This window comes from Cucurbita pepo, unplaced genomic scaffold (genome assembly GCF_002806865.2).
Source record: "Cucurbita pepo subsp. pepo cultivar mu-cu-16 unplaced genomic scaffold, ASM280686v2 Cp4.1_scaffold000139, whole genome shotgun sequence".
Taxonomy (NCBI): Eukaryota; Viridiplantae; Streptophyta; class Magnoliopsida; order Cucurbitales; family Cucurbitaceae; genus Cucurbita; species Cucurbita pepo.
The window spans coordinates 183,305-196,973 of record NW_019646439.1 but is presented as its reverse complement, the minus strand read 5'-3'; the positions used below and the strand labels follow the sequence as shown (position 1 = coordinate 196,973).

The window sequence follows — 13,669 nt, the reverse complement described above, 5'->3', positions numbered from 1 at the left end:
AGGCAAAGAAATGTATGATAATGAGGCAAACAAGATGATCGACTCGAACCCGGGTCAGATACCCATCTAACAGCCCAACTGTCCATTTGACCCAGCAGACACAACCGAAGGCCGAATAATCCTCGGCCCACGTACAAACCCTGAACCAACTCATCAACACTACGTGACCCAGCAATGTGCTCGTGCGCATGAGAGGACGACCCGACCTACTTCCACGACCGCCACGCACTCCTGCTCCTATACATGTGGGACACATGTCCTCCTACTGGTTCCTTTGGCTCCAATGACTCGGCTCGGCTTCGACTCAATTGAATTACTAAAGTTATTGAGCAAATATTCAAATAGGTGAACCCTCGGTATAAGTGAAAAAAACTTAGAGGACGAAAGAAAACTAAGTTGGAAAGAGAATATCGGCTAAGGTTAACCAAGTAAGTGACCCTACTATCAGTTAGGTCAGAAGACTTGTCTTATGTATGATGACACGTGCCCAATGACCCTCACACGTGTCATGCATGTTTATATGAGATTATGATGATGTGATATGATATTATGATATGTTACAATGATTTTATATTATATTACGATGCGTTATGATGATACTATGATACTATGATATTATGACGATATAATGTACTATGATGTTATGATACATTAGGATGATGATGCATTATGATATGATGACATGAGAAGTGTGATGATGATATAACATATTATGATGATACTTCATGTTGCGATGATGTGCATGCATGGTTTTGTGGGTAGGTTGAAGATGCGAGAATTTGGCGCCTCACTGGAAGTCTCGGTTTTTTACCAGCGATTGAGCAATTTTTTTTTGTAACTATTACAAAGGTACACAAGGTTCGCCATTTGAAGTTTGGGTTTGTCCGACACGGTTTGCTACATCCATTTCGATGGTTAGGTACAACATTGTGGCACTTGTTATGTCAATTTCAATGGTTAAGTTAAATAGAAAGAAAATATAACAAACGTAAAAGAATATTATTCCATTGTAAATTACTTGAATTGGAATTATTCTTCCCTCTTTCCTTTAACATATAACCAAATAAAAAGTTGGACAAATAATTCATCTATAAACGGGTGCTTTTGGAGGTCTTAGGTGCACGATGAGGGTAGTAGAAGTGTGTAAGAAAGAAGTAGCAGCGTACCAACCTGCATGCGCTAGTTTTTTGGTATAGTTTTCACTCTTAGAAGTAAGACGTAGATAACATGATCATGTTGCAGGAGATGTAGTAAATGTCAGAGCACATATGTGTTGAATCTAGATTTTGAATCACGATCTACATCCTATGTATGAAGTGTTACAAATAGTATTGGAGCGATACCTCTTCTAGTAAGATGTGGTTCGAGACAAACTGAGACGAAAGTTGGTGGGCATGTGAAAACCGCATAAACGAAGGGTACATTGTACCGATACCATATATGATGAAAGCGATTTAGAGAATACAATGGCTAGTTTAGACTTAAAAAAATTTAAAGTTACTATATATACGGACAAGATATATCTTTCTTTTTTATGGATCAATCATAAAACTCCAAAGTTTAACGTGCTTTGCTTGAAACAATCCTAAGTTGAGTGACCTCAATAGAATTTTCCAAAGAAGCATGTGAGTCAAGACAAAGTATACTGATAGAACCTGTGTTAGTTTGTGAGGATAATTTTCACTCTTAGAAGCGAGAAGTAAGTAACATGACAATATTGTAGGGGATGAAGAGGAAGATCGAGGCACATAGGTGTCAAATTCATATTTTGAATCTTGACCCAAATCCTGGACAAAATACATTACAAATGGTATTAATTAAAGCAGTACTTCTTCTAGTAAGATAGAGTTTAGGACAAACTAAGGTTGAAGCTGGTGGGCATGTGACAGCCAAGTAAGTGAGAGGTACTGAATGAACCGAGAGAAATCTAGAGAATATGATGGCTATGATAGATTTAAAAGAATTGAAAGTTACTATCTATACCAACAAAATGCACAAAGTTAAGTGTGCTTTGGTTGGAGTGATTCTATGTTGGTTAGATTTTGAATCACGATCTACATCCTATGTATGAAGTGTTACAAATAGTATTGGAGCGATACCTCTTCTAGTAAGATGTGGTTCGAGACAAACTGAGACGAAAGTTGGTGGGCATGTGAAAACCGCATAAACGAAGGGTACATTGTACCGATACCATATATGATGAAAGCGATTTAGAGAATACAATGGCTAGTTTAGACTTAAAAAAATTTAAAGTTACTATATATACGGACAAGATATATCTTTCTTTTTTATGGATCAATCATAGAACTCCAAAGTTTAACGTGCTTTGCTTGAAACAATCCTAAGTTGAGTGACCTCAATAGAATTTTCCAAAGAAGCATGTGAGTCAAGACAAAGTATACTGATAGAACCTGTGTTAGTTTGTGAGGATAATTTTCACTCTTAGAAGCGAGAAGTAAGTAACATGACAATATTGTAGGGGATGAAGAGGAAGATCGAGGCACATAGGTGTCAAATTCATATTTTGAATCTTGACCCAAATCCTGGACAAAATACATTACAAATGGTATTAATTAAAGCAGTACTTCTTCTAGTAAGATAGAGTTTAGGACAAACTAAGGTTGAAGCTGGTGGGCATGTGACAGCCAAGTAAGTGAGAGGTACTGAATGAACCGAGAGAAATCTAGAGAATATGATGGCTATGATAGATTTAAAAGAATTGAAAGTTACTATCTATACCAACAAAATGCACAAAGTTAAGTGTGCTTTGGTTGGAGTGATTCTATGTTGGGTGACCTCCTAAAATTCTTCCTTTGAAAAAGACACATGTTGTTGGTTGCTGAGATAGTCTTCACTCTTAAAAGCGAGAAGTAATGTGAGCATGTCATAGGGGAATGTTGGAGCACATAGATGCCGAATCCAGATTTTGAATTTAAATCCAAATCCTGAGCATGAAACATTACAAATAATCGATTAGAGCCTACAAGAGACTACTTTTTGATTTTATACGTACTCATGCTACTTTTGTGTTTCAAATGGTTCATGAAGTACCGAGAGAATTTAGGAGCTGTGCGACTGCAAAGGGACCCTAGATCCATGTCCATTAGTCTCTAGTATACTTTGGTGTTGTATTTTATACTTTGGATATTTAAATACTTTTTGTTGCAACTAACTCCACGGACCTAATTTTAACCTTGGGGAAAATTTACTAAGATAATTACCTATTTTGTGTGCATAAAAATTATAGTAATTACTTATATGCATGAAAACTAAAATGAACGGTGTGATAAGACCTTGCAACAATGACCTATCTGTACGTATGAAAATTATACCACTATGTCATGATTTTATTTATAACCACTTCTCATATATTAGTATGGAAGTTGAGGAGCTTAGTTAATAATAAGTCCCTCGTAAATAAGAGATTTCTTACCCTAATCACGTTATTAGTTATTATGCTAAAATTAGGGGTGGTAAGTCAAAATAGTTTGAACATTCGGATATAATAAAAGCACCATAAATTTAGTTTGGCAGCCAAAACTTTAGGACCATCTCATCTTCCTTCATAATATATGTTTTTATTAAACTTTTATTAAACTTTTACACCAAATCCAAAAAAATAATAATTTAAATACGTGGCAACTCAGGATTGGAGCATACTCCACCATTTTAATTTCCAACAAACAAATAAATAAATAAATAAATAAATAAATAAATAAATAAACAACACCTAACGACAAAACGGTTCCATCGATACCATCCTTCCTTTCTTCCTCAGCTCCTTCAACATTCTCCATTTCTCCCTCGATGCACCAAACACTCTCCTTCTGCAACTTCACATGGCGGGTCAATATTCTCTCAGACCCAATTCCTCTTCTCAATCTCTTTCTCCCTCTCACACCCTTGCTTCTCGCCTGCTTCTCCTCTTAACTCTTCTTCCCTTCACTCTTGCTTGCTTTGCTTTCCTTCTCCAATGGCGGGGCGGTCTCAACGACCCCGTTTCTCGCTGGTCACCCGACCAGCATCAGTTCCCCGGTATGTCCACTACGGCTCCTTCTCTTCCTTCTCATTCTTCCAATTCGGATTGTGTTGATCTTCTAGGTCGGACTCATTCCCCTGCATTTTCTTATTACCGGGATTGGAAGTTCGACTACGCTACGGATCTGAAGCCCAAGGTCAGTTTTTATTTTAATTTTTTTTTCCTGACTTGGATTTCGGTTGTTTCATATCTTTAATCGATTGTGCCACTGGGATTTCGGCGTTTGGGTGTGGCGTCAATTGATCCAATCTTGTTAAGGTGGCCAATTCTTAGCTCTGTTTTATTCCTGAGGACTGGGATTGATTTTGGCTGCCTCTGTTTGTTAGATCCCATTTTGTGCTGCGTTTTCCATTTCGAATGGCGGTTCTGTTTGGTTCTTACGAATGAATGCTATATATTCATGAATTTTGTTTAGCTTTCACGTGAGACGCCAATGATGTTCTGAGAAAAATTCGACCTTAGATGTTAGTTTTCTCATATTTTCATTAGGATTATGTAATATCCTTGCTATTTCGACAGAATCAGCAAAGGAGATTTACTCTTTTACGTTGGTGTTGAACCCTCAACCCAGACAGGAATGTATAACTTATGTCTCTGAACTTCATACTTATCAGATTTGCATTACAACTAGCACTTCTGCTGGTTTAGAGCAGACTTTACCCTGGATCTTCTATCACAAAGTCATTGGAGTTTCGAACTTTTTCCTGTTCGTGGAAGGGAAGGCTGCCTCCCCAAATGTGTCGAAAGTCTTAGAAACCATTCCGGTGAGCCATGTCCTGTGCTGTGCCTTCCCACTGTGAAATCCATGTTGATTAATTTCTTTCTTTTGTCTTCTGGAGTTGTAACGTTCAACTGAAAATTATTTGTTTTTCAGGGAGTGAAAGTTATATACAGAACAAAAGAGCTAGAAGAGCAGCAAGCAAAGAGGTCAGTATATTTTTTATTCCAGACATGAATAACATTTCCCTCCCTGTGCTTCCTTTGTTGTTTGGTTCCATGGAATTTTTTTTTNGTATATTTTTTATTCCAGACATGAATAACATTTCCCTCCCTGTATTTCCTTTGTTGTTTGGTTCCATGGAATTTTTTTTCATTGTTTTGCTTCTGAATTCTCTTTTGTAACGTGCGTCTCTTTCCAGAAAAAATAGTCTTCGACTCTTTTTAACTGAGATTCATTTGTTTGAATTTTAGTCGGATTTGGAACGAGACATGGTTGTCAAGCTTCTTCTACAAACCATGTAATTATGAATTGTTCGTGAAGCAGTCACTAAATATGGAAATGGCTATTGTCATGGCTAGGGTATCGTATTTTTCTCTCTCTCTTTATTATGTACTGAACATCCGCACAACTTTTTAACATGCGAAAANTGGCTATTGTCATGGCTAGGGTATCGTATTTTTCTCTCTCTCTGTATTATGTACTGAACATCCGCACAACTTTTTAACATGCGAAAATAATTCAGTCTAGGTAATTAATTTTTTATTGAACAGAATGCTGGCATGGATTGGATCATCCATCTGGATACTGATGAACTGATGCACCCTGCGGGCACGAGGGAGTACTCATTGAGACTATTGCTTGCCGATGTGCCTGCAAATGTTGATATGGTTATTTTTCCGAATTATGTGAGTGAAGCAACTTCATAAAGCTTTCTTCAAGATTGCTCCATGTGCTTGTCTCAGCCAATGTTGTCTTCTCTTTGGTGCTAAGAAAACTTCATGAACTTAATCTCTTTACTTTATGTTGTCACTGATGTTGGAGGGTATGTTGGCTGTATTTTGTTTCAGGAGAGCAGTGTTGAGCGCGATGACGTAAAAGAACCCTTCAGCGAGGTATAATTTCTTCATACATTTTGTTCAAAGTTACCTGGCTAGTGTTTAACTGATAAAATAATATTGTAACATACTTTGGAATCAGAAATTTTCTGTTAGTTAAATTTGGTTAAGTTACAAATTTGGTCCCTCTTGTTTAGAGAAAGCTAGAATTTATTCTCTGTAGTTTTAAAAGTTAGAATGTTTTTTCTATGGTTTGATAAAACCCTCCTAAATAGTCTCTAGAAGGGTTTTATCAATCATAAGAACTAATTCTAACATTCAACATCATAGCCACTAAATTCTGACTTTCTCAAAGCCATTATGATCCAAATATGTAATTTAACTGTTAAATTTCTTAACAATTGTTATTGAAATGAAATGTAAGCTCATGTAGTTACTTGGTACTGAACTTGTAAATTGTAAGGACCTGGTTGAATACGGTTTTAATAATTAGTTTTCTATTTCTTAAAATTAAAAATTTCTTATGACGCTTGAACAGTTATTGAGTTTGCTTGAACAGTTATTGAGTTTGCTCGAACAGTTTACAAATCACTGAAAGTAGAACTATATTTTACTATTTTCAAATGTTTCTTTGTTCATAGACAATTTAAAAAAAAAANTTTGGAATCAGAAATTTTCTGTTAGTTAAATTTGGTTAAGTTACAAATTTGGTCCCTCTTGTTTAGAGAAAGCTAGAATTTATTCTCTGTAGTTTTAAAAGTTAGAATGTTTTTTCTATGGTTTGATAAAACCCTCCTAAATAGTCTCTAGAAGGGTTTTATCAATCATAAGAACTAATTCTAACATTCAACATCATAGCCACTAAATTCTGACTTTCTCAAAGCCATTATGATCCAAATATGTAATTTAACTGTTAAATTTCTTAACAATTGTTATTGAAATGAAATGTAAGCTCATGTAGTTACTTGGTACTGAACTTGTAAATTGTAAGGACCTGGTTGAATACGGTTTTAATAATTAGTTTTCTATTTCTTAAAATTAAAAATTTCTTATGACGCTTGAACAGTTATTGAGTTTGCTTGAACAGTTATTGAGTTTGCTCGAACAGTTTACAAATCACTGAAAGTAGAACTATATTTTACTATTTTCAAATGTTTCTTTGTTCATAGACAATTAAAAAAAAAATAAATCTCCATAAATTACTTAATTTTGTATTGAGAAAAATAAAAAAGTTAGTCGTGATTGGAATTATAAGAAATATCTTTTCAAATAGTTTTCTGAAGGGAATGAGTTTAAACGTGTCTATCCACCTTGGCGAAGAATAGTTGAGGTGCATAAGTTTGTGGAGCACTCACCCATATTAAAAAATGAAAAGTTTTCTAGAGAAGTAACGAGGGGAAATGGTTTTTAAAATTCTATGTAATAAATTAAACTTGAAAGAAATTTTCAGAAAACATAAACCTTGCCTTATGATTTCTCGTTTGAGTATTCTCTCACACACTCTTTCTCTGGAATTTCAAATCAGACTCCTCTTTTTGATTAATGGAACTTGGATTCAGATGTAGTCTCATTACAACATTTGCAACCTATACCTTTTTCTTTGGTTTAGCTTGACAAGATCTTTATTTTTCTGTTTAGCCGGGAATAAAATATTGTAGTTTGTGTACTCTTTATGAAACAGAAGAGAGTCTGAGTAGAACCAAAAAGTCATGGGGTCAAACCTGACCAAGTTTTTTGCTTAATCCTTTATGCTTGTTCAGGTATCAATGTTTAAAAAGAATTATGACCATCTCCCAAAAGATGTATACTTTGGTAATTATAAAGATGCTACCCGTGGCAATCCAAACTATTTCTTGACATATGGAAATGGAAAATCAGCTGCTCGGATTCGAGACCATCTTCGTCCAAATGGGGCACATCGATGGCACAATTACATGAAGACTCCCAAGTATATATTATTATTTTATCTATTTGTTGTGCATGTCTTAAAATTCTTTTATGTCAGCATATTTGTTTCCCAAGCAGTATAGCTAACCGTTGCTGGAATCCATGGGAATCTTTTCATTTTTTTTCCTCTTAGTGAATTTATTCCTTGTATCTTGCCTTTAGTAGGTTAAAGTGAGGATATCTTCTTTAATTACTCTTGGTCTATTTTTGATCATTTCTTTGTACTCGGTACATATGTATTTAACAATGATAGTGAGGTCAAGTTGGACGAAGCTGCTGTTCTACATTACACATACCCTAAATTTACTGATTTGACTTCAAGACGTGATCGATGTGGCTGCAAACCAACAAAAGATGATGTTAAAAGATGCTTTATGTTAGAATTTGATAGAGCTGTGAGTTCCACTACCCTCAGTGTTTTTTCTCTTTCTGCTGCTTTTTCAGTTAAGTTTAAGCCAATGCAACTGTTACTTGTGCTCCACCTACTATTTTTGTTGTTTCTTTTAAGACTCAATGCTTCTATATGTAGCTAACTCTAATTTTGTATTTATATGCTTTTATAAAAGAAAGATTTGTATATATATTTCAGAAGTTTTTTCAGTAGTGATCAAGTTATTTTTAAGCCGAAGAAATTCCACAAAGGTGGGAGATTTAGCCTTGACAAACCATCCTAATTACCTTGACACTCTAATTACTTGTTTTGCTCTTGGACACACAAAGACTGTGCTCTTACCAATCTCAAAGGAGTGTATTACTTGTTTTGCTTCTACTTGGTATCTAATCTCAGAAGGTATTTTTAATTAAAATTTGGTGCAAATTTCGCCAATTGGTAATCCTTTTTATAATCCTCTGGGCTGATGGGGATACCTCATCTCCTTTTTGTACTATCCTTTTTCTTCATAATTTTTTTTTTTTCCCTATCCAAACAAGAAAAATGGAAAAAAGAAAAAAGAAAAAAGATTATATTGTACCAAATAGGTTGAAAGAGAAGGTTGGTTGTCTAGCTTGGATCAAAATAATTATTGTTTAGCTTTAGCCTCCTCTTTTAGTCCATTATAGAGTAACTTTCCCTTGGATGCTTACCTTTCCCTCTAACACAAGTTTTTTTTGGGGAATATAATCTCCTAGTACAAGTTAATAAGGGAAGATTTACTGGAGAAGCCACCAAAAAAGTATTTGCACAAGCACCTCTTATCCTATATATGCGAGAGGAGAGGTGAATATTATCATGGGAGGTCATTGGACCGAGCCACTCTTCCACCTCGTGGTTTGTCAGGATTGTGTGATTATCAAGAACCCAAGACTTGACTTCTCATTCCAGCAGCTGGAGATTGAAGTTGGTACGCAATTAGTAACGTGAGTCTTAGTGAATTGCTGAACTTAGTGAAGTATCATTTGCCTGTTTAAAGTAGAAAACCAACCATAAGCCTGTAAAGAGTAGAAGAGCATCCATAATTATCTCTTTATGCTACAGAGTTTATTTTCTTCCAAAGGAATCTTCAAATCCATTTAAGATGGAGAGTAGTTTCTCTTCGTGATTACTCCAAAAACAAGACTACCAAATTCCAATGGAAAGCCACCTTGTTACAAGCAACTAGATAACCTAAAATTACATAAGGAGAGGACAGCCTAGCCCCAACCAAGATCACAGAAACTTTAGCTATTGAAGTAGGGATATAATTTAGACCAAGCTAGGCCAGCAAAAATTACATTGTAAAGAAAGACTTGGTCACAGTTTTTAATTGTGATAGTGAAAAAAGTACTCATGTTTCAGATCCGGAAGTGGAGTTTTTGTGAAAAGTTCTCCCGAGGAATATGAACTTGATGACTGTAGCAAAAGGACTAAAGTTACAAGAATGATTAGGAATCTGCCTGGAAATTATGATGTTTGAAGAAACTAAATTGAAGTTGATAGACAGAAGGATTAATAAACATTGAGAAGCTGGGTCTATATTGGATAACAATATGTTAAAACCCTTGGAATATCAGGTGGCTTGCTGATCTTGTAGGATGAAACATTATTAGGGTGGAAAAGATGCTTAAGGGAGGATACTCCTAATCAATTAAGGTATTTCTCGAAGATGGGAAGGATTGTTGGATTTCAAATATTTGTGACCCGAAGACGAGGAAAGAATTTTTTTGTGGGAAGAATTAAAAACCTGATGGGATACGCCTCATACTTCCACATTACACCAGCATGAGAAATCCAGTGGAAGAAAAATATCTGAAGGCAAGTTCATCAAGATGACGAGGTGCTGAATTTTAAAGAAATTTCCCAAGTCAATAGAAAGTTTACATGGTCAAATTTGAGAGAAGATTCATTTTTCTTCTCAGATTCACAGTTCTTTTGTCTTTTCTGTCTAAAGAACGAATGGTTTTTTTTTTCTTTTTTTCCAAAGAATCAATGGTGATTAGAAAAGACTAAAATTACTGCTGATCATTCTCCGTATTTATCTGGGAACTTTTTTACTTGAAAGGTGTTGAAAATTTTCATTGTATAGATCAATCAATGGGTTTATNTTTTTTTTTTTTTTTTTTTTAATTTTTTTTTTTAAGAATCAAGGGTGATTAGAAAAGACTAAAATTACTGCTGATCATTCTCCGTATTTATCTGGGAACTTTTTTACTTGAAAGGTGTTAAAATTTTTCATTGTATATATCAATCAATGGGTTTATACAATATCTGTATGCCAGTTTGTTCGGAATGGTGTGTGTACGTATGTTGTGTCATCCATTGTCTGTAACCATGTTTCTTTGCTGATTCTGGTTCTAAGTCTTATGGAGGCAAACAAATTCAAAGGGTCAGGGTTTTTCCTCTATACACAGCAGTTTCTCTCTTTCAAAGATGTTATTTATTGTAAGAAAAAATTATTTACTCTCAGTTCCTTTCTTTGGAAGATTTTATTTTTTGCAAGAAAAAAATACTACCCTCCCAACCCATCAATTCAGTTGGAATCTAACTCAAACGTCAATAACTTGCCATTAGTTAGGAAAATAAGTGCTAGGTAATGCATTAAGCGAGAATATATCAATCCTGTATGAATGTATAATATTTTTAAATATCTGTGTGTGTTTCTTTTTCTAAATATTTGTATTACTTTTTTAAATATCTGTGTATGTATTAAAAAGGAGCCATCTACATATAAAGAGTTTTAAGACCATCTCTGATCTTTGTGGGTCATCCTTCTCATGGACCAAAGAAAGTCTTATGGCTGACTTTTCAAGGTTTTTTTTCTTGGACTCTTTGGTGTGAGAGAAATGGCTTAATTTTCAGAGATTTAGCACATCCAATTTTGATAGTCTTATGGAATTAATTGTTTTTTGTTCTCTTTATTGGTTTAAATGTAAACACTCATTTTCTGATTTATAGTACTTCATCTTTAATTACTAATCGGAGATCTTTTACATAATACACCTTTTAGTGATGGGAGTGGTGTTTACTTCTTTCTATTTCATTCATCAATGAAATTATTCTTCCTTAAAAGAAAACACTGTTGGCTCATTAAATTTAACTCCTCTTGTATAAGTATAAATTTTTGGAAGCATAATTATTTAAGTTTCACTCTTCTTGTATACTTTGAACTTTCCTTTGACATCTTCACACTATGTTCTTTACAGGCATTCATAATTGCTTCAACTGCAACAGAGGAAGAAATGCTTCGCTGGTAATGGTTATGCGCATTAGTAAAATTTCCATCTCCATTTGTTTGATTTGAAATATAAAGGTCTCATGGGTTGCATATGTAGAATCTCCATGAGTAACTTGGCTAAATCTATATTGCAAGGCTGTCCGAAATTGCACAGGCCAGGGTTAAATCTTTAGAAATATGATGCTAGAGAAATTTTCAAAACCTAAAAACGAAAAGCCAAATGGTTATAAAATGTAGCCTACCTTTTTTTGTTCTTAAACTTCGGCTCGATTTTTTAGAATGTTTTTTAGTGAAGTAGTTAATAAAGGAAGAAAGCTATATGTGGAAATAGTATTCTAGGTTTAGTTTTACAAATACAGAGAAGTAAAGACTTTGGTAATCTGGCCTTGGTGTTTTCTATTGTCTCATTTCTGATGGCTACTTGGCCTCCAGGTCTTTCTGAATGCTTTTCTGAACATTTGTCATTATGGAAAAAGCCTTCGTGAGATTAGTTGTGAGATTTCGTATCAAGTATTCTTCCCTACTACTGTCCCATTATCTCCTCTTCCAGCTTGCGATATTTTCTTGCATACATTGGGAGATGGACAGCATTGTTGCTATCTTATTTGTTATCCTAAGACTCAATCCTCAGATTACATAAATCCTGGTCTGGCTTTTAACAAGTTCCTGTTATGTTTTAGGTATCGTGAACGAATTGTTTGGACTGATAAATCCCTGAACTTGAAACTCTTAAGAAAGGGTATTCTGACTCGGATTTATGCACCTATGGTGAGTCAAATTGTATCAAATCTTTCTTGTTTCAAGTATTAAACTTAGAAGACGAATCGTTTTGCATCAATAAAAATGCATGGTGGAAGATGAACTCAAATGTTTTATTGTATTTACAGGTCATTATTCAAGGCTTGAGGAATTCTGGCATTTTTAGTTCTGTAATCTCATCTGCTGTTCAAAATACACTGGCCAAAGATCAATTCTTATCATCTGTTGAGAGTAGTAACTCTTCTAGACCAATTAAATCTCGAGTTATATCTTCTCGAAAGATTGGTATTAATAGAGGTGGGGATTCTCAAGCGGCTGCCAGAAGGGTCCTGGAATTTCTGGACGATCTCTCTGACCTTTCAGCTATGCCACCATTATCTCCGCCCAGCCTCGACAATGATCTTCCAGTTCCATCTACATAAGTATTATCCATCATTATAAATTGTTTCCACTTCACACGGTCCTGGGTGGTGGGATTTGGAATTCGTCAGTCTGGGAGAGAAGGAAACCTTTAGCAAGCGGAGACTGATATAGGCTGCCATGAAAAATTTGAGTGTTTGAATTCATGGGGTTTTCCCGATCACTGTCCAAGCGGCTGATGTACATTTTCAGGTTTAGATTTTACGGTCTATAGAGTTAGAATTGTAGAGAGAGCTTGGACTTTGGATTTAAGATTAATGATTGGTTTTTTTTTTTTCTTTTTTTTTTTTCTTGGTAGCCCAATTGGATTTTGGATTTAAGCTTTCAATTGTTTGCAGATACTTGAAAACATTTGAGATTCCCTCATCTTTATGAGGAAAAGCAGAGGAAACAAACAATTTTACAATTTTAATGTAACTTAAAAGATATCCAAATCCATATTCATTTTAGTTGTGGATCTTCTCCTTTCCTTATTCTTTTTAGTTGTGGATGTTCTTTCTGCCTAATTACCAAAAAATGGAACATGGTATATTATTTGGTAAATTAAATTATTGATTTTGTTGGGATTTATTTTTTCCTTTGGTTACGGAATTTGACAGTTCGATCTCAAAGTTTTAGAAAAAAAAATTGACGTCAAACAACTGAAAATGACTTCAAAATGTAGTAAAAATGGTGATTGTTGTTTAACTTATGTATCGTATTTGACCCTTTATATTATACACAAATATCTTGTATGATTGAGGATGTTTAACATAAATATCATATTTGACTCTTTGTCATAGACAATTATCGTGTATGATATTTAGTTTTCCATTACGATTTAACATAAGTATCATATTTGATTCTTTGTTATAGACAAATATCATGTATAATATTTAGTCTTCCATTATGGTTTATCATAGCTATCATATTTGACTTTTTTATTATAGGTAAATATTTCGTATCCACTTATTGTTCTTTTCATTTCTTTTGTAATTTATTTGATTCCTTAAATGATTATAAACAAAAAAAAAAAAAAAAAAAAAAAAAAAAAAAAAAAAAAAAAAAAAAAAAAAAAAAAAAAAAAAAAAAAAAAAAA

General features: G+C 34.3%; 1 protein-coding gene across 1 annotated transcript; it reads left to right on the top strand.

Annotated features, from left to right (window-relative positions):
- Window positions 1-3,748: 3,748 nt before the first annotated feature.
- LOC111784016 (glycosyltransferase-like At2g41451) lies at window positions 3,749-13,040 on the top strand. The gene is made up of 11 exons (XM_023664833.1): window positions 3,749-4,175; window positions 4,654-4,803; window positions 4,914-4,966; window positions 5,231-5,339; window positions 5,531-5,665; window positions 5,828-5,872; window positions 7,576-7,763; window positions 8,016-8,157; window positions 11,381-11,427; window positions 12,093-12,180; window positions 12,300-13,040. The coding sequence occupies exons 1-11, from the start codon at window positions 3,840-3,842 to the stop codon at window positions 12,591-12,593; spliced, it is 1,587 nt and encodes a 528-aa protein (XP_023520601.1). The 5' UTR covers window positions 3,749-3,839; the 3' UTR covers window positions 12,594-13,040.
- Window positions 13,041-13,669: the final 629 nt, after the last annotated feature.